The sequence below is a fragment of the Xenopus tropicalis genome, chromosome 3, assembly GCF_000004195.4.
Source record: "Xenopus tropicalis strain Nigerian chromosome 3, UCB_Xtro_10.0, whole genome shotgun sequence".
Classification (NCBI taxonomy): Eukaryota; Metazoa; Chordata; class Amphibia; order Anura; family Pipidae; genus Xenopus; species Xenopus tropicalis.
Window position 1 is genome coordinate 35,828,383 of NC_030679.2, and position 20,057 is coordinate 35,848,439.

The 20,057-nt window shown below is 38.1% G+C and overlaps 1 protein-coding gene across 1 annotated transcript in view; it reads left to right on the plus strand.

Moving 5' to 3' along the window:
* Window positions 1-19,231, plus strand: part of tgfbi (transforming growth factor beta induced) — a 34,182-nt gene extending 14,951 nt beyond the window's left edge. The window contains 14 exon segments of the mRNA NM_001078861.1: window positions 1,206-1,363; window positions 1,496-1,660; window positions 2,049-2,195; window positions 3,749-3,893; window positions 5,004-5,216; window positions 7,700-7,837; window positions 8,579-8,724; window positions 9,486-9,622; window positions 10,392-10,522; window positions 11,448-11,572; window positions 12,183-12,285; window positions 13,377-13,453; window positions 16,836-16,860; window positions 18,676-19,231. Of these exon segments, the coding sequence (NP_001072329.1) occupies window positions 1,206-1,363; window positions 1,496-1,660; window positions 2,049-2,195; window positions 3,749-3,893; window positions 5,004-5,216; window positions 7,700-7,837; window positions 8,579-8,724; window positions 9,486-9,622; window positions 10,392-10,522; window positions 11,448-11,572; window positions 12,183-12,285; window positions 13,377-13,453; window positions 16,836-16,860; window positions 18,676-18,716 (1,751 nt within the window). The 3' untranslated portion in view covers window positions 18,717-19,231.
* Window positions 19,232-20,057: the final 826 nt, after the last annotated feature.

Genomic DNA, 20,057 nt, shown 5'->3' on the forward strand with positions numbered 1-20,057 from the left:
AATGTTCTCTATATTTTAGCTGATTTTACTAGATAAAAGTGAATCTTTAAAAATCCAATTCAGAATGAGTCATAGATCTAGAGTTGCTCCTTGATACCAAACTGGTTACTTTCAGTCCCAGAATTGGTCAAAAATATACCAACTACACCCTAGTCACCATGAGAAACACAATTCCAGTATATAACCATTCTGAATGATCAGGTATAGTCATTTTAACCTTCTTTTCAGCCTTGCCTGATATATCTTGTCATTTCCAAACTAATTTGCTAGAATATATTTTGTAAGTATTTTTGGAGACTTTTGTGGAGAAATGAAAACATGGCCCTTATGCTCTGTCTGTTCTCCATTCTTTCACAACCTTAACTAGCATTTCACCATATTTATAGAAAGGATCATCAACTCCTACCTAGATGGGCCTGCCATGAGGTGCCCATCAGTGCAGATATCAGTTAGTTAGTCAGGTAGTCTGTTGGCCTGTGTATGGGTCCAAAATGCTGCCCTTCTATATAAATATATAATCATAGCATTGAATATTACTCGAACTGGGTGGAAAATCTCATCAAATTCCCTACCCTTAGCATCCACTTTTTTCCTGGGGGCCAAATGATCAAATCAGCCCAATTCTGTTTGTTTGGCAACCCTTATATTTGGGAAACCACTGATTTAGTATTATATCCAGGCTACTAATATATCTAATCTTATTATCCAAATAGTAACACAAATTGATAAGGTTGAAAAAGACACATCCATCAAGTTTATCCATTTTATCTAAGAGAAACCTGCATAACTGTTGATTTGGAGAAGGCGGAAACAAAAATCTATATCTCTCTTTCCTAAAGCCTCACCAGTTTGCCTCAGAGGGGGGAAATAAATTTCTTCTTTATCCCAAGAGGACAATCAGGCCAGTCCCTGGATCAACTTTGTACTGAGTTCATTTCAGTGACATCCAACCATTTCTTAAAGCTATCTTGTATCTGTCAGTCCAACTACTTCTGGGAGAGAAACCCACCATTTTCAGTTATCACTGTAAAAAAACATTTTCTCATGTATTGTATGGTCTCCTTATATATTTATACATGCTTATCATATTCCCTCTGAAGCACCTCTTCTCCAGTTTAATCATTCCTAACTTTGATTGGTAAGAATCTATACTTGCAAACAACACACCCGTAACGCTGTTACCTTTCTTAATGCTTTTCTCATAGCTCTTCCACTTTCAAACATTTATGAAACTCTTGGAGTAGTTGGAGCGGCTACCACACAGTTATATTCAGACAGAGCAAACTTGAGACCAGAAATCGAGGGACCTGGGAGTTTTACTATCTTTGCACCAAGCAATGAAGCATGGGCTGCCCTTCCAGCTGTGAGTATACAACATTGTGGTTGTGGGTAAAACACATATTGTTACATACAAGAAGGGAGAATGTTTAAAGATAAAAAGACATCTGGGTAGTTTAAACAACCACAACTCGACATGTTTATTGCTGTCTTACAGGAAATTTTGGATGCTTTAGTGAGTAATGTTAATATTGAGCTTCTGAACGCTCTTCGCTATCATATGGTCAACAGGCGTCTTCTTACTGATGAGCTGAAACATGGAGTAACTTTCCCTTCGATGTACCAAAACCTTGATATTCATGTGCACCACTATCCCAATGGAGTAAGTAAACCTTGTGTCCTTTGTGCCATCATAACCTGTACTTAGATCTGCTTCACCTAAGGTTGTCATTGTTTTGGGGTTGGTTGGATGGACAGAGAGCTGTAAAAATTGTTTAAAATGCTGATATTATCCTACTAATTTTTTTTTTTGGCAAAGTTGGTGCTTGAACCAAGTATAGATGAGCTCAAAGTGATGCGATTTGTATGGTATTTTAATGGGCATAGTTTTTGCACCTAGCAGTTTTAGCCCTCTGGCCATGGTATTAAATATATCTGCTGAGAAATACCATTTGATCTAGCTATTTAGTCATGTGGTAGGTATTTTACATAAGCTGTATGCATTTAATTTGTTTTTCCAACTAAAACCAAGCCCCCTTTTCTTTCCAAAGATTGTAACAGTAAATTGTGCCAGACTGATAAAGGCTGACCACCATGCCACTAATGGCGTAGTCCATGTTATTGACAAAGTAATCACAGCCGTAACAAACGACATCAACCAAGTGGTTGAAACAGAGGAAAGCCTTGAAACACTCAGAGTAAGTCTATACTATCCATTTTATTTCTCTGTGCATTAAGTATTTCAAGTAAATCATTATGCCATTGTGTCTTACAATGTTTGTGAAAATAAAATGTTAATGCAAATATATCTGTCTGTACATAAAACATAAATCTGACAAGGAAAAACTTTGAAACACTTCTCCAATGCAGTACGCTACAGTAAACATGTTAGAAATATATACTTATATGATCAAATCACATTTCTTTGGGTTTTTTTTTGAAAATTTAAATTGCTGTTTAGGAAACAGACTACGCAAATGTTAGAGCAAGGGGTTGAGTGCTGTCTTCATGGAAAATCCTACTCCAAATAACTCAGTAACATTGCCCATTGCCTCCAGCCATTCCTGTACCCCAAATGAGTAACAGTTTGAACCACAATATGTTCTACAGTGCATCACCATTACAGACTACTAAACAGCATAAACTAATGTAATATAACACCCCCAACAAGATGTGTGCTGTTGTGATTCAGTCTGCACTAGACCAGTTAATCATAACTACTTTTTGGATTAAAAGAGTTACAAATAGGGGCCACGGTATTATATAACGTATACATTTTTAGGATCCATTTAAAGTTGAGTTAGCTTTACAAACTTTAACTGAATATCAAATTCTAATAAAACTTTACAGACCTAACAAATGCTTAGTGGACTGTACTGCGTCCTTAAGGAGCATAGCTGGCAGGAACAATGGTTAACCGGTTCAGATTACTGCTGGAGCAGACCCGTTGGAAAATATGCACAGTACGAGCCACACTTTAGAATGGCACAGGCCCAGAAACCACTTCCAACAGAAACCTGGACTTTACTGCACAATAATCAAATCCTTAGTCGGCAAAAATGTATTAGTCACTATTCCATCTCATATAGGAAGAAATAAAGTCAATTTAAAGTGCACAACTACAATTAGAAATTATATACATTGTCAGGCTGATTTACTAATGGCTGTTATGGAACAATCAGTTCTGACTGATCTTTTACAATCAATTTATTAACCCAAATATCAATTTAGAATGAATCAGATTAATTAGATCGATTCCAGGAAAAAGTATTCACAATTTTTTCTAGATATCGGTTAAATCCTCTTTAAATAACTTTCCAAATCTGTTGTTATTGTGGCTGGTCTGGGGTAACAAATCCCAAAGGCCTAACAGATATAGGACATGTTATCCAGGATGCTCAGGACCTGGTGTTTTCTGGCTAAACGGTCTTTCCGGAATTTGGATCTCCTTACCTTAAATCAATTAAAAATCATTTAAACAAAAAAAAAAAACCAATAGGATTGTTTTGCCCCCCTAAGGATTAATTGAGTCTTAGAATCAAGTAGAAGCCACTGTTTAATTATTACATAGAAATCTTTTTTTTTAATTGTCAGTTATTTAATTAAAATGGCCTTCCCGTAATTCTAAACTTTATGGATGACAGGTTTCCGGATAACAGATCCCATACCTGTAATGGTTTACCTTATTTAAGATGACTGACATAATTTTCCTCATCTTATTTTCATTCACGAATGTAACTTTTGTTTATAGACTGCTGTCGCTGCTTCTGGCCTTAACACCCTGTTAGAGAGTCTGAACAAACAATACACACTTTTAGCTCCGACCAACGAAGCCTTTGAAAAAATTCCTCCAGAAACTTTGAACAGAATCTTGGGAGACCCAGAGGCTCTAAAAGGTTAGTATAAAATGTAGACATTTCATTGGACTGGATTGGATTGTATCAAGAATTGTTAACTGATCTAATACAACTAATGAATGTACTAAGGGCACTGAAAGACCATTCACGTTCCTTGCTGAATTTATGTTCAGATTGTTGGAAAAGTAACATTTCTATCTGTGTAATACAAATGATATAAGAAACTTTGGAACTTTAGTATTGCAATACGTATGGTCCTTTACAATGATTTTGGGCTGTTGTACAGTAAGGAAATTTCCATTAATCATTATGTTGGCAATGGGGAGTCAGCGAGGGATTAATAAACAGGCTGGATTGCGGAGAACTTTTTTAGGTTTGAAGGAAGGGCGAGTTACTAATACATCATGGTAAGGTATACAGAGGAAATCTTGTTCTATAAACAGTGAAGTCAGAAACTGGCATGGCTTTGGTTAAGAGGACAGAATAACATTTAGTATAGGCATTTATTCACAGCATTGGACATTCATGTTTAAAAGGAGTCAACGGGGGAGCGTTTGATTTTGAAACAGAATGAAAGTAAGGTTGTTGACTAGAATGACAGGAATCATTTAAAGTATTTGGTTGCTTCTAAATTGAGTAATGGGTAAATTTGTTTTGATAAAAAACAGCAATATTATGGAATCAGGATGAATGTAAGTGGCCTGGGTGATGCTGTTAGCCCAGTAAAACCTACGTTTAGGTAGCATTATAACATCCTAGAGGAAACAGAAAAGCAATCAGTGATCTGGAAATGTACAGAGTGGGAGTTTGGGATATTACTATATCAGAAAGCCTACTGCAATAAAATTGCTCGATTTCCTGAAAATGGAAAAAGAATAATAGTTATGTGGGTGTAACAGACTGAAAAGGAATCCATGGCAAATGTCTTAGAGTCTCTGCTTAAATAATGATTCCATAACTGGGGAGTGGAACGGGACATAAACTGCTAAGAAAAGAAATGAACAAAATAATTATCTCGCTTTTCTTGTTATGAAAACATATACTGCTAAACAATGTTGGGAACATGGTGTGTCTATTTTGCTACATTCTAAGAACAAACGGTGATATTTTTTCATCTTTTTTTTTTTATTTCCCATTCTCTATATATAGATCTGTTGCACCACCACATTTTAAACAATGCCCAGTGCTCTGAAGCAATCATAGCTGGATCATCCATGGAGACACTTGAGGGCACATCTATAGAAGTCGGCTGCACGGGTGAAGACCTCACACTGAATGGAAAACCAATCATTTCCCGAAAAGACATTTTAGCTACTAACGGTGTTGTTCATTTCATTGACGAATTGTTGATCCCAGATGCAGGTACGGTTATTTTCCCGTTTTATAATTGGTTTATATGGAAGCTTTCCAACTATTGTCTATGATCTTAATGACTCATAGATGTGGTCTAAAAGCACCTTCATTTAAATTGATTTACTTTGCCCAGCTCTGACCACCTGCAGAAGAATAAAATAAAGAGAAGCACTAATGTTCTTTCTCCCTGTTAACAAAATGGAAATTATGACCTACAATATGGTTTAAAATAAGTATGGGGTTTCTTTCCATCTTGTACTGGCATGGCAGTGTTATTTGAGTCAAGCTGAGTCAGCCATTTCTTTCTTTATGTGGTAGAACAAATTAGTATTTTCATACTATAATTTTATAAAGGATTGGGTATCTTTCTTTAAAGTGGGGAAATGTGCATACTGTGTATACATTCCATATATACATCACCTTTTCCTCCTAAAGTAGTTACAGTTGCCACTCTGACATTGATTCAGGGAATACGCTGACATATATTTAACTTTAGAATATTGCCAGTATTGCCAGTAAATTATTAATAATCATAGTAATCAACACATTTGTTGTAGAGGGGAACATTTATTGCTGAAAGACAACATATTCCGTCTATGACAGCACCAATACAAACATATCCAGTCAGTTGCCAAGGAGAATCCACAATTAGAAGCAGTTAAGTAAAGAGAAAAAAACTACAGCTTGGACAAATAAAGTATCTGAAAGGCAGCAGAGATTTTCTTCAATCACCTAGGGGACTGATAGGGTGGTAATATAATATAATACAGTATATACCCCTAGAGTCCTCCTGTTGATTATATTCAAGTGGTTAAATATAACAAATAATACAACAGTATCTAAATCACTCCATTGTCCTACATAGCCAGTCAATATTGTTTGCACATTTTCCGTTTAAACTTTTAACAGTGCCAAAAACAAAGCAGATTCTTTTTGGCAATTAATATCTGGAAAATATAAAACAAATGAGAAATATTAAACAAAAAAAACAACTAAGCCTTGGCCTGGCAGTAGAACAAACTTTGGGTATTATTTTAAGCAAAGACTTGAGTTAGCTTTTTGGAAGTTCGTTGCAGTTGTGGCCCACAAATGATCTGCACTAGTTGGTTGTTTAGCTTTGACCATTCTATCCAGTGCATTCGTAGTTATGGTCAAGCACAGTGATCCCCAACCAGTGGCTCGGGGGCAACATGTTGCTCCCCAACCCCTTGGATGTTGCTCTCAATGCCCCCAAACCAGGTAGTTATTTTTGAATTCCTGACTTGGGGGCAAGTTTTGGTTGAATAAAAACAAGATTTACTACCAAATAAAGCCCCCTGTAAGCTGATAGTGTGCATAGAAGCTGCCTAATAGCCAATCTTAGCCCTTATTTGGCACCTCTATGAACTTTTATGATGCTTGTGTTGCTCTCCAAGTCTTTTTACATTTGGCTCACAAGTATGAAAGCTTGGGGATCCCTGATCAAGCACAAACTGCGTTTGAATTTTAGCACAAGTAACTAAAGTGATCCCCTGCATCAGTAGTCGCACACAATTCAGATTAACAAAATGGCTCTCATAAGCACAAGGGCAGGGAGCATGTTTAGTCAGAAGCAGCTTTTAATGAATGGCATCAATGTGGTCTTTTGTTGTGGTCTTAAAGGAGAAGGAAAAGCAAAGTCACTTGGGGGTGCTAAAATGTTAGGCACCCCCAAGTGACTTTAATTGCTTACCTTTTACCCTGGGCTGGTGTCCCTGTTAGGAGAGAACAGCACCAGCCCGGGGTACTTGCAGCGCTTCCTCCTTCCTGTTCGCTCGCTCGCATGCGCAGTAGAGTGAATAGTGGAACTTTAACAGAGAAGTCGGCTTTTCACTCTACTGTGCATGGGCCGGTCGTGGGGTCCCGGCAAAATGAAGCAGGAAGGAGGAGGCGCTCGCTACAGGTACCCAGGGCTGATGCGTTTTTCTCCTAACAGGGGCACCAGCCCGGGGTACAAGGTAAGCGATTAAAGTCACTTGGGGGTGCCTAACATTTTGGTGTCCTTTAAAGTGTCCTTTAAATGAGCCCTAGGGTGTTTATATAAATTTTGAATATACAACCAAAGACCATAGTGGCGTGCTATAAATTCTCATAAAATCTGCACAGCTGTTTAAACTCAATGAGGCAGAAGCACAAGCTGCAAATAAAAAGAATATATTACTGTAATTTTATGTCTATAATTCTCCAGCCTCCTTAATAATCAGATGGTATTTCTGCTGTCTCTATTGCATCATATTGATTTTGCTTAAAGTCACAGCTAATCTTTTGTCATGTTAAAATTCCCAGGCTGATCTATTGAGCAGGGTCCTATTTACCTTCCATATGGACCAGTTTTTGCATGTGATTTGAACATATGATGTGAGCAGCCTTCTGTCATACAGCCCTGCGGAATATGTTGGTGCTTTATAAATATGTGTTAATGTTAGTAATTGGGTTACAATTCATTTAACAAAACAGCTTTTTTTTTTTAACAGCAAAAACTTTATCCGAACTGGGCAAAGACAGCGATGCCTCTAAAGTCATTGAACTCTTCCAACAAGCCGGCCTTGGTTCCCACCTTGCTGTAAATGAGCGCGTGACTGTCATTGCTGCACACAACAATGCTTTTAAAGGTTTGTTCTTAATGTATTGGAGATCATCCTCATTTATATTATATATAATATATATTATATATAATATATATAACAGACTTCTGGCTAGTGATAGATGCACTGAATTGGGTGCCTTTGGGTAACACTACAATACCAGGTAGCCATTGATGGATACTCCATTGAGAGCTGTGTTAAGAGTAAAACTTCAGTCATTTACAGTAAATAACAGGCCTTGGGACATCATCACTAATGTTCCACAAGATTACTGACCTATCATCTAAATGCATAATTGATCCAACTGTCTGACAGTGCCTTTTCAATGACATTTCATCTTCTGCATAGTACTTATGTAAAGTAATGTTATCAAAGCAGCACGTTTGCTACTGGTCTATTACAGCAACCAATTAGCAGGTAGCATTTTCTAGTTTAAAAAAAATTATTAGGAAAACTTTTTTCTCTATAGCGTTAGTCTTCTGCCTGGGGGCCAGGGTTTTTGCACTTTGCACTGGAATAAAGGAGATGGAGATTAGTTAGGGATGTGTTGGACTGGGGTGTAAGGGGCTCACTATCTCCCAGCACAGTAAGCAGCAGGTCTGGCAGATGGGGCCACTGGGTTCTGTCCCAGTGCCCCTCCAACCCAGTCCAACTCCAGTATATGCACAATATACTGTATATGAGATAACTTGCCTCTGTAGTTGTGTGACTAACTGCTATTTCTTTTATCTAAAACTGTGTGTATACCAACTAACTTTTTTTTTTCAGATCGCACCCCCAGCGTTAACAGAGACCTGACAAATTTACTTCAAAACCACATTATTAAAGAAACGCTTTCCTCCAAGTACCTTTATCATGGGCAAGTCCTGGAAACAGTTGGTGGAAAGAAACTTCGTGTTTTTGTGTACCGCAATGTAAGGCCAAATTTTTAATGTCACTTCAAATTCTATTTCAATTAGGTATATATTGCACACATTAAGGGGGGAGTGTTACAAAAGTCACAAAGACTGCACCAGGTCTAGTAACCAATAGCAACAAGTAGGCAGTAGGCAGCATTTACTAGTCACTTGTATGAAAGCAAACACTTGGTTGGTGGCTAGATATGGTCCTTTTTATTTTACATTACTCCCAATGTTTTTATTAGCATGCAGCTTTTCATAATAACAAGTGTAATGTTTGCACCAATTTTAGAAACCCAGATCGCCCAATTACCAGGTAACATTTACTGGAATGCAGTTTGAAAGCATCTCATTGGTTGTCAATGGTTACTAGCCACACTGTATAAAGATCCGACAATTTTGCTGCATCTATCTCTCAGCTGATTCTTTTTAATCATATTACAGTAGATAAGTGACCAAAATCACAGTTTAGTTGAGGATTTGGCAGAACTGTATCACTTTTTTCAGGATCGGATAAGTGTTCAACTAAACTGAATCTGAACCCCTTTAAAGCTCTAATCAACTGAAACTGACCACTTTTTGTTTACAATTGATGCATTTTATTAGTTATCCTCAAATCTGTATATTTAAATTAGAGTTCAGATTACATTCAGTATTCATCAAGTTTTTTGTGAAGGATTCTGTATTTGACTAATGGTTTCAGTGCACCCCTGCAATATATGTTCTAGTCTGCTGTCCAAGACATTTTAATATAATTATGGCTCCACTGTTTGCAGGCTCTTTGCATTGAAAACAGCTGTATAGATGCTCATGACAAGAAGGGAAGATACGGTACCTTGTTTATTGTGGACAAGCTGCTAACTCCACCCACAGGAAATGTCATGGATGTTCTGAAAGCTGACAATCGTTTCAGGTAGTGTTAATGGATACTATTTGTAACCCATTTGTATCGATATCTTTTCAGGTGATGATTATACTACACTATTCTCCTGGTGCTCACCTGCTTGTTGTCAGGCAAACCCCTCAGCAGTACGGGGGTAGAGACTGGGAAACCTGCTAATTATTAGAGCAGTGATAAAAGAATACAGGTTTTGCCCTGAACTCAAATCCAAAAGAAGGCAGGTCCCAGTTGTGCAGAAACTTCAGATTCAGATTCATACAAACCAACCAGAAAGGGAAAGGGAAAACTCCCATAGTGTATCACCAGTGGTATAATTAGCAAGAATTTCAAATCCTGTTACCAATCAGCAGGGAAAGTGTGTAAAATATATACTGTAAGGTAAGGGTCCAACACAGTGCTCCCCCTCTCAACCATATACTCACAAACACAGCGCTGCGGAATATGTTTGCGCTTTATAAATAAATGTTAATGTAATGTAACACAATGTTACGGATTGCAAAAGACAACTTAATCCCTCAGCATTTCTTCTAACTACCCTACAGGTTGGGTTTAAAAGAAACACCAATGAAAGCATATAATGATTTACCCCAAATAACAACTTAATCTACCTTCAGGCTATGCCATCCCATCTGGGCCCAGCCCCACTTTTTGAAAACTTTTGATATTGAAAATCAAGGTGAATGTGTTTCTCTCTAATTTCAGTCACTGTTCTCTCCATGTTTATGGGATTATTTTTAGGAGAAGTTGTCATGTCATTTCACTTTCACTTTTATATTTGCAGCATGTTGGTAGCTGCTATCCAGTCTGCGGGACTCACAGAGACATTAAACAGAGAAGGCACTTTCACTGTATTTGCCCCAACAGATGAGGCTTTCCGTGCCCTTCCAAGAGGGGAACTTAACAAACTTCTAGGTATGAATAGTGCATTTATGGTTTTATGTAAGAGGCAGCAAGTCAATAGAGTATATCTCAGGTAAGCCTTGGTTGTATCCTAACAATATTTCGGGGCATGGCACAAATGCAGGGATCCTTTAGACATGCACTCAAAGGACACAACGATCTTTTTGATGCCCTTCCACCTGAGACTTAACTGAGACTCATACAAATTACAAAATCCTGGGAATTGCTGCTTGACGTTGCCTTTATGTTTAAAATACCAGGGCTTTTTTTACATTGGACATTTCTTTCCTCCATATTTATCTATAAACATATGAGTGGGAAATGCTATACTACTGAAATTAATAGAATACAACCCAACAGAACAGCAAAAATAAGTAGAGTGCAATGTGTCTTGTTAATCTCTGACAACACATGATTTATCTAATTGTGTCTAAAGAGCCCTGTTAGGTCCCAGGCACCACTTGTGGTCATATCCCTGCACCCTCTGTGGTTAGAAGTTAGTCAGTGAAATGTTCATCTACAGATTATTCACTGCCCATGACAGTGTATACCAGGGATCCCCAATCTTTAATACCAGTGAGCCACATTTATATGGAGTGTTATGGAGCAGCACAAGCATGAAAAAGATTCCTGGGGGAGCCAATAAGAGCTATAATTGGTTACTTAATAGCCCCTATGTGGACTGGCAGCCTATAGCATTGCATTGGGTTTTATGCAACCAAAACTTGCCTTCTTACCAGAAATTCAAAAATAAGCACCTGCTTTGATGCCACTGGGAGCAACATCCAAGGGGTTGGGGAGCAACATGTTGCTCATGAGCCACTGGTTGGGGATCACTGGTAAATACCTACAACTGTATTATTTATTAAAGGGGTAAAAGTTCTTTTTTTATCTCTCTAAATACTTTTACTCACATTATTCTTTTCTTTCTCACAAGGTAATGCCAAAGATCTTAGCAACCTTTTGAAGTATCACATTGGTGATGAGATCCTGGTCAGTGGAGCAGTCAGCCAACTCGTACGCTTAAAATCACTGCAGGGTGAAAAACTTGAAGCCACTTCTGTAAGTTCCACAAGCTCTATTAATATACAGTATAGATATATAGTGGGGCTGGTAAGCCTTATTTCTCCATCTGGTACACAGATGCTCAGGGTGGCAGCTGGACACTAGTTTCACATCAGCTATCACAACATTCATTCATTCATATATCATTATTAACATGGAAGAAACGCATAAAAAATGACACCTATTTTACACTAGTTTTTACAGGGCGAAGCCTGGTGATGTGTGGCAAATTTTGTCACCGTTTTTCATTATAAATTGGCCCCCAAATGTACAGATTACATGTTATATAGGATATACATGTTATATTTAGGTTATAGAGAAATACTGCTCCTTTGAGCGTACAATCTTAAATATAGCAATAAATACTATGCAGAACTTACATGTAATAACTGCACAAATGGAAGTCAATCAGAATTACAGGAGCATGGCCCAAGTGCAGGAAATGGGGCTCATTTACCAAAAGGTCAATCAGCTGAAATTCTGCCACCCTTAAAAGATAGCAGTTTGTAAATAGCAGTAAGATAAGGAGGGGTAGGTTCATGGAAAACCTAAGAAAGACATGGTAATGGCAGGGTCTAAATGTTTATTTATTGATTGTTTTTCGTAGAAAAATGCCACAATGCATATAAACAAAGTGCCTATTTCTGAAGCTGATATGATGGCAACAAATGGAGTCATTCATGCTGTTAGAACCTTTTTACATCCACCAGGTAAGCAGAAATGAAATTATGTTGAATCTGTTTCGTATGTATACAGGTATAGGACCCATTATCCAGAATGCTCGGGACCAAGGGTATTCCGGATAAGGGGTCTTTACGTTATTTGGATCTCAATACCTTAAGTCTACTAAAAAATCAATAAAACATTAATTAAACCCAATAGGATTGTTTTGCATCCAATAAGGATTATTTATATATTAGTTGGGATCCATTACAAGGTACAGTTTTATTTCTACATAGAAAAAGCAAATCAGTTTTAAAATTCTGAATTATTTGCTTATAATTGAGTCTATGGGAGACAGGCTTTCCGTAATTCGGAACTTTCTGGATAATGGGTTTCCGGATAAGGGGTCCGATACCTGTATATATAAAATAGAAACATCCAGTGATAGACCCTTAAGGTATCCTTGAGATAAGTCAGGATTGCACCACTGGCTGTACAATAGTGTCCAAATAAACTCCAATTCAAGGTATGACGTTGAAATAACCTGATTAAAGATGGTTCCTCTGACTTCCATGTCTGCCAGTGCCCCATTCACAAGCCAATAAGGGGCATATTACATTGATGGCCTATTTAAATTGGCTATTACAGGTGCCATATATGTCCAGACAGCTGAGCAATTAAATAACAAACAGTTATTGTTGTTAACAAAAGCACATAGCACTTAGTTGTATGCACAGGAGTTTGCACAATATACAAAACACTGAATGATACACTGGATTTAGCCATGTGCATATTAAAACATTTTCTGTTATAAATGGAACATTGTATAGTTTAACCCCAATATCTGTTACCTTTGCTGGTGAATACTACCATAAATTTGTAAAAATTCTTGCATAAATTCAGATACTGTCTGGTTCATGGTCAATGTCACGAAGTTTGCAATAAGTCTAGCCTATCGCAACCAGTCATCTTCTGATTGGATTCTGTGGGCTTCTAGACCCATTACAAACATTTGCATTAGTAGACAGCCTCCAAGTGTGTGAAGGTTTGATAAACACTTTACTAATCCGCACATCTCTTTGCCTATTTGTATTCAGCCATGGACTGAATAATTAATATCTGTAATATTCATTGTCAGCTAAAACTCAAGAAAGAGGGGATTTGATGTCAGACTCTGGCCTGGAAATTATAAAGCAAGCCCCTGCATATTCCAAGGTAAATTTCATGTTACTTACAAGACTATATATTAGATTCAAATATGCTGTTTTTTTCACCAACCAAAAGTGAATCACTGATGATATTTAATGGTTGTAATACTGTATGGTTGCTTATAGGTTAAAGGTGGCAATACATGTAGCAACGAAGGTCGTTCATTTCCCCTATTGACGTTCAGGGCTGAATCTTCAGATATGGAGGTAGAAACAATAGAATTTCAACCTCCACGTGCTGATTCAGCCCCAAATGTAGATTTTGCTTGGTTTCCTTCAACGGCACCCCAATCAAAGTCTTTTTACCTGAGACAACCGATATCCGCAGTCTTTGCGATATTGGTCGATTCGATGATCTGCCATAGACACATTAAATTATGTTCCAAGCGAGGTTTCATATGATAATATTGGTGTGTGTATGGCCAGCTTAATGCTAGACAGGGCTGATTCTTGGTCTTCACATAATTGCAGGGTGGGAATCAGCCCCTGAGTGGGAATCAGCATGCTGGCATTAGCTTCTCCCTGTGGCCTGAGCCAGAGCCACTGTGTTGGCCCACGTGCAGGCACACAGATTGGATTTTGGCACTGCGTTTTGCAGCCAAAATTCACCAACTCAGGCAGAGAATGAGCCTCTTATAGCATTAGGCATTGGCTTTGTTCTGTATTTATTTATTCTTTATTTATATAGTGCTGACCTATTCTGAGAGCTTTACAGAGATTTTCTTTTCTCTTTCATATCAGTCCCTCCCCTAGTGGACAATCTTAGCTGTCTATCATGCATAATATGTTTTATTTTATCAAGAACCAGTTAACTTTCCTATATGTTTTTGGAGTGTGGGGGGGAACCAGAAATGTAGAGAAACCATACAAAGTCTTAGTAGTTAGTGCCTTGGCTGGAATCAATTTATTACTGATTCTGATAATAATTAAATGCAAGGCTTCTGCACTCTTTATTTTTTTCCAGAACTTTACTTAGTACCATGGTTCTGTTTCATACACTGGCACAGATTATGGGTTCACAAAAAGTACAACGAAATACAGCCAAAGGAAAAATTGTTTGCATTTCTCAGATTTTTTTCCATTAACAACTTTTATTACATTTCCCCTTAAGAGGGTTATAAGAAGCAATAACTGAGGCTGGGCAGGCCTGCGACAATGGCAACTTCGGCAAGACTAAACCTGCAAAAGGGAGCCAGTAAAACACTTAAAAAAAGGAAAATATTTATATAGCTCCAATAGTGGTTACGAAGGGAAAATAAAAATAGTGACCTGTAGAGACTGGAGTGAAAATGTGGCCAATGGGGATAATATAATACTTTCCTTTGTAAACTTTTTAAACCTGCATATTCATTGTTGGTGAGGTGTATAATAGTTCTAATGGTTTCTGTGGCATAAATACCATATAGCAAACCATGTAACTGCGGGGGGTAGGCTGGGCAAGATGGGGGCTTGAAAAGGACCTGCGTCCCACTCATGCACATTTTCTGTTATTTCCTGCATTTCCTGACATGCATAAGTCACATTAAACCACTGTTGCAAAAAAGAGAAAAAAAGTTATTCAGTTTGTGCCAATATCTACATACACCTAGCTCATGTGCCTACTGTGCAATGTACATTAGAGATGTAGCGAACTGTTCGCCGGCGAACTAATTCGCGCGAACATCGGGTGTTCGCAAGTCCGCAAATTCGCGAACTTTTCGTGATGTTCGCAATTTGGGTTCGCCGGCACCGAAAAAATCGCAAAACTTACGATAACGTTACGAATGCTCCGAAAAAGTCGCAAAACTTACGATAACGTTACGAATGCTCCGAAAAAGTCGCAAAACTTACGATGACGTTACGAATGCTCCGAAAAAGTCGCAAAACTTACGATAACGTTACGAATGCTCAAAAAAAGTCGCAAAACTTACGATAACGGTACGACTGCTCCGAAAAAGTCGCAAAACTTACGATAACTTTACGAAAGCGCCGGAAATTACGAAAAAGTCGCAAAATTACCGATCATTTCGAAAAACGGCGTGTGTCAATTTTTCAGAGAAGTTTTTGCCCTTGATCCCCCTCCTGCATGCCACTGTCCAGGTCGTGGCACCCTTTAAACAACTTTAAAATCAGTTTTCTGGCCAGAAATGGCTTTTCTAGGTTTTAAAGTTCGCCTTCCCATTGAAGTCTATGGGGTTCGCAAAGTTCGCGAATATTCGCAATTTTCGGCGGAAGTTCGCGAACAGGTTCGCAAACTTTTTTTTTGAGGTTCGCTACATCCCTAATGTACATGTGCTCTGCACCAGTTGTTCCTTTGGCAGTGGCTCAAAATGTAGGGGAGTGTGGGGCCAACCGGGGCTGCCAAACCCCAGAGGCCTCCACCGCCTGACTGCCAACCTCCCCCCTGCCCCAGCACATATAGCTCATACTTACCTAGGTGCTATGGGGGAGGGGGGTCAGTGGGGATCTGGTCTGGGTTGGCGGGACCCACCAGGGTTTTTTCCCAGTGTCCCAACGGTCCAGTGCGACCCTGAACGGGATTCCTCCATGGCACCCCTTACAATGCAATGATATGTGAGGTCTGCCTGCTACCTGAGATACCTTGGTATGCATGTATACTTAAAATACCCCACAGTCTGTATGTAGACTACAGGTACTTACAGCACCTTGCATAAGCCTGGTTACAACAGATGCAACATGCAGCCATGCTCTTTAAACAGAGTTAATTCAACCTCAGCCCTAGAAACCAACTGATTTGTGAAAGAACATTTGTTAAAGAAGTTAAAGAACATTTGGTATGATGTTGGCATCCATAGCAAAGTTTCTATTTTTTTCCTTTAGAAATGGAATCTAACTTCTATATGCTTTGTGCTGTGCAGAATTAGAGTAATGGCAAAATCAGTAGGCAGTACCCTAGACTTTGGCATTCTGTGCCTAGTAAGAATTGCAAAACCAGGACATCTAGCCATGTGCTTTTAGAAGGGGAAGAAAGGAAACTTATTAATTGCTGTTTGCTTATTAGACATCATCTTACTTCTGTAAATACCTGTGGATTTCCCATCCATTCAGTACTACAGTTTGGCTCCTTGACTGGCTTCTTGTTTGGAGAGCAATAAAATCCAGCAAAGAATGTGTAGACCAAAGCAAACAATCGCAACTGTACATAAAGTGTAAACACACTTACTACACTGCAGCCATTGTGATGGTGTTTACAGTAGGGCCTGGAGGTTTGAGGCATTTAGCATTTTAGCTCCTCACCACTTGTAGCCCTTTTCATTATTGACTTTTCAAATTCTTTCCCAGACCACAGCGATGAATAGCCCCAAGCCATCAATCACATAGCAGCTTGTCATTATTTCCTACCTCCATAAACGGGTCTGAACTAACTGATGTCTTTTTTGTTTTTACAGATTTCCCAGAGAAGTGCCCGATTAGGTAAACACTTTTTGTAGATTTTTGATACCTATGAAATTACAGTATTTTTATTATTATCTTTTGTTTTCAAGATGTCAGTATGTCTGCCAGATAGCCCATATATTTAGCCCATTCAGGCCAAACCTGTAATTCTTTCTGTCAGAGACTAATCGAGATGTTTTCAGAACTAGCAGCCCTTGGCAGTCATGGAAAGCACAAAAAGCTGGTTAATTGAAATATGCATTAGCACTATAAAGTGCTATCACATGACTGGAAAATGTAATACAAACTTTATTATGTAATATTGGCCACATTCAGTTTGATGAGAAAAGCCTATCCCATGGATTATCACATGAAACTCAACTGAAGTCTATGGGAAAATCTAGAATTGAATTAGGTAATAAGTCTTTCTGATCCAATTTAATTTGGTCCATAATGTAATACAAAGTCCAGGTTTCGTAATCATAACAACCAATCAGGCTTTTAGTTTCAAACAGATGACCAGTAAACACCACCATCTCATGGTTTATCTCATGGAAACTCAATATAAGCCAATAGGGAAATCTGAAATTAAATTAGGATGTTTTCTCATTAAATTTCATCTGGCCCAATGTGTGCCAGTACAATACAGTTCACCTCTGGGATATGAAGGGCCAAACCATGGCCCAGATTCAATTTGATGAGAAACACCTAATTTCACATTTCCCCATAGAGTTCTGTTGAGTTTTCATGTGATAAAGGTACATTTTTTATAAATGAGTGATTAAGTGGTGGTAGATGAAAGGCAGAGGCAGAGAAGAGTGCTACAGAACTGAAGTAATGGACCAAGTCGTAGCTTATTGTCCCATGTATGGGGCCCCTCAGAAGGCCTAATGAAATTAGGCCGAAAGTCAGGCAGATGTTAATTCGGCACGTTTCAAAATCCTGTTAGGCAGAGGAAAGCATTGGCTAATTGATGCAGCCCTCCCCTCCAACAGCACGTTATTAATGTGATTTGATTGTTTGGCCCTCAGGCTTAATGATTATATTAGTCAGATACGGCTCAACCCAAGGTGGTTGTGTCAGGGAAAGATCCACTTATTTGGCAACCTCACCAAACGAGCGGATCTTCCAGTGTTTAGCCAGCTTTACTCATGCCTTTGTCTAATTAAGATATTGGGCCAGGTTCAATTTGATGAGGATAGCTTATCTCCGAACTCAATTCCACATTGTCCTATAGAGCCAGATGCAAATGTATTTCTCTGTTTATCACATGAAAACTCTATTGCAGTCTATGGGCGAGAAAGTCACCCTGAATTACGAGAATCATTTTTTTCTCCGCAAACTTGTTTCTCAAGTTTTCATGTGAGAAACCATTTTGGTACATGTCATAATATATAAATTAGTATGTATTAAACATATTTAATTTAATTAATATACATGAGATTTTCTTGAATGCAGCAGAATTTAAGTGTAAAGCATAGGTAGTACTGTACTGATTATTAACTGCTACATATTATTATGCACAAATTGGGTCAGATTTAAATTGATGCAAAAAGATTATCATTTATTCAGTTTAATTCAGTTCCAGATTTCCCATGGAGCCACACACAATAATTCAGTGCAAAAAACCTATCTCACTGTTTATCCCATGAAAACTCTATTGAAGGCAATGGGGAAAAAATAGAACTGAATTAGAAGAACTTGAATCTAGGCCACTATTTTTGGGGGGAAGAGTGAAATTGTCCCTGTCAATTTCAAGATTGGACAAAAACCAAAAACAATCATTTGCAATATATTATACAATATTATTGTCTATATATTTATTTGTTATGTTTTTTATCATTTTTTGTTCAGTGCCCACGTACTCCAAGTTGATGTCAAGAATGAAACAGTAGGTGCCTTTATGGCAGGAGAAGAATAAGGATCACCATGTGTGCCTTTCAGCCGCAAGAACAGAATGTTGGTTTTATAATTCCAGTTTAAAGATTATACAAAATGCCTTAAGATATGAATGCCCTAAACAAAATGCACATCCACTTGTTTGTTTAGGATAACAAGAAATACAAAATAAATTGCGTGCTAATCAGAAACCAAACACGCTTGTTACCGGCAAATAACAGATTGGTCCTAAAATAAAAACCGCTCTCTTAAAATGCATATTGACAGTGTTGCCAGTATTCATTTGGCAGTGTTCAGTTAGATGTGCGATTTCATGTGTTATGTGGTTGTATTACTATTCTATGTTTTGTTGCTTTTTAGAAAAGTTTGCCCATGATCGGTATCATTCATTTTTTTTGAGGGGGTATATTGGAAGGGGGGGTTTCCAATTTTTGTTGTTGTTTTTGTTTTTTATTGCTGACTCGACAACTCATGTGTCATGTACAAGAAAATAAAAACAGATTTTTATGTGGATTTTACTTTTACTTTTACAGGCAAGTGTTATAAAAGGGTCTTATTTACTACTGTTCATACAGTAGCTCCGGTTCAGACAAGCCAAAGTCAACCATGATCTGTTTTTTCAAAAAAAATAAAAAGCTTTTAGGTATGGGGCGGGAGAATTTATTGAAGAAATTAAGATCTATTGATGATGTGTATGTATTGGTTTATCATAGTAATACAAATTTAATCTTTGACAAGGTTAAAGAATTTAAGCAAAAGAATATCTCTGGGAAAGAACCATGTCAACTAATAAGTGCCAACACTTTTGCATTGGATTCGGCAACCAATAGGATACTAGGCTGGAACCCTTCCATATACCAATGTACACTCTGCTTAGCTTAAAATCACTGGCTTGTCCATCTAACCATAGAGATTTCACCACCCCATAATATCTACTGAGAACTATCCAGCAGCACAATCTGGCAAGGGACAATCTAGGGGGTTTTTAAGGTAGCTGCTTGCCAATGGCATTGTGGAATTCCATAGAAGTGGAGAACTACTCGGCGGTACTGCTTTTTAGCTTTCTTGTACAACAATTTAAAAAGATGAATTGGATAGTAAACAGAAATTGTAATATTCTTTAGGCTGGGCTTGGATCTTTAGAGTTCAACCATTACCCAACTTGGGACAGATGGTGGGATCCTTCTGAGGCTGCTCACAGAATGCTGGAGTATCCTGGCACTGCTTGATAAACTAATGATCATAAATCACATTGCATTTGCAATTTTGTACTTTCCAAGCTATTACAATGTATTACACTGTTTTGTTTACAGTGATTTGGTCTGACACCTATTTTT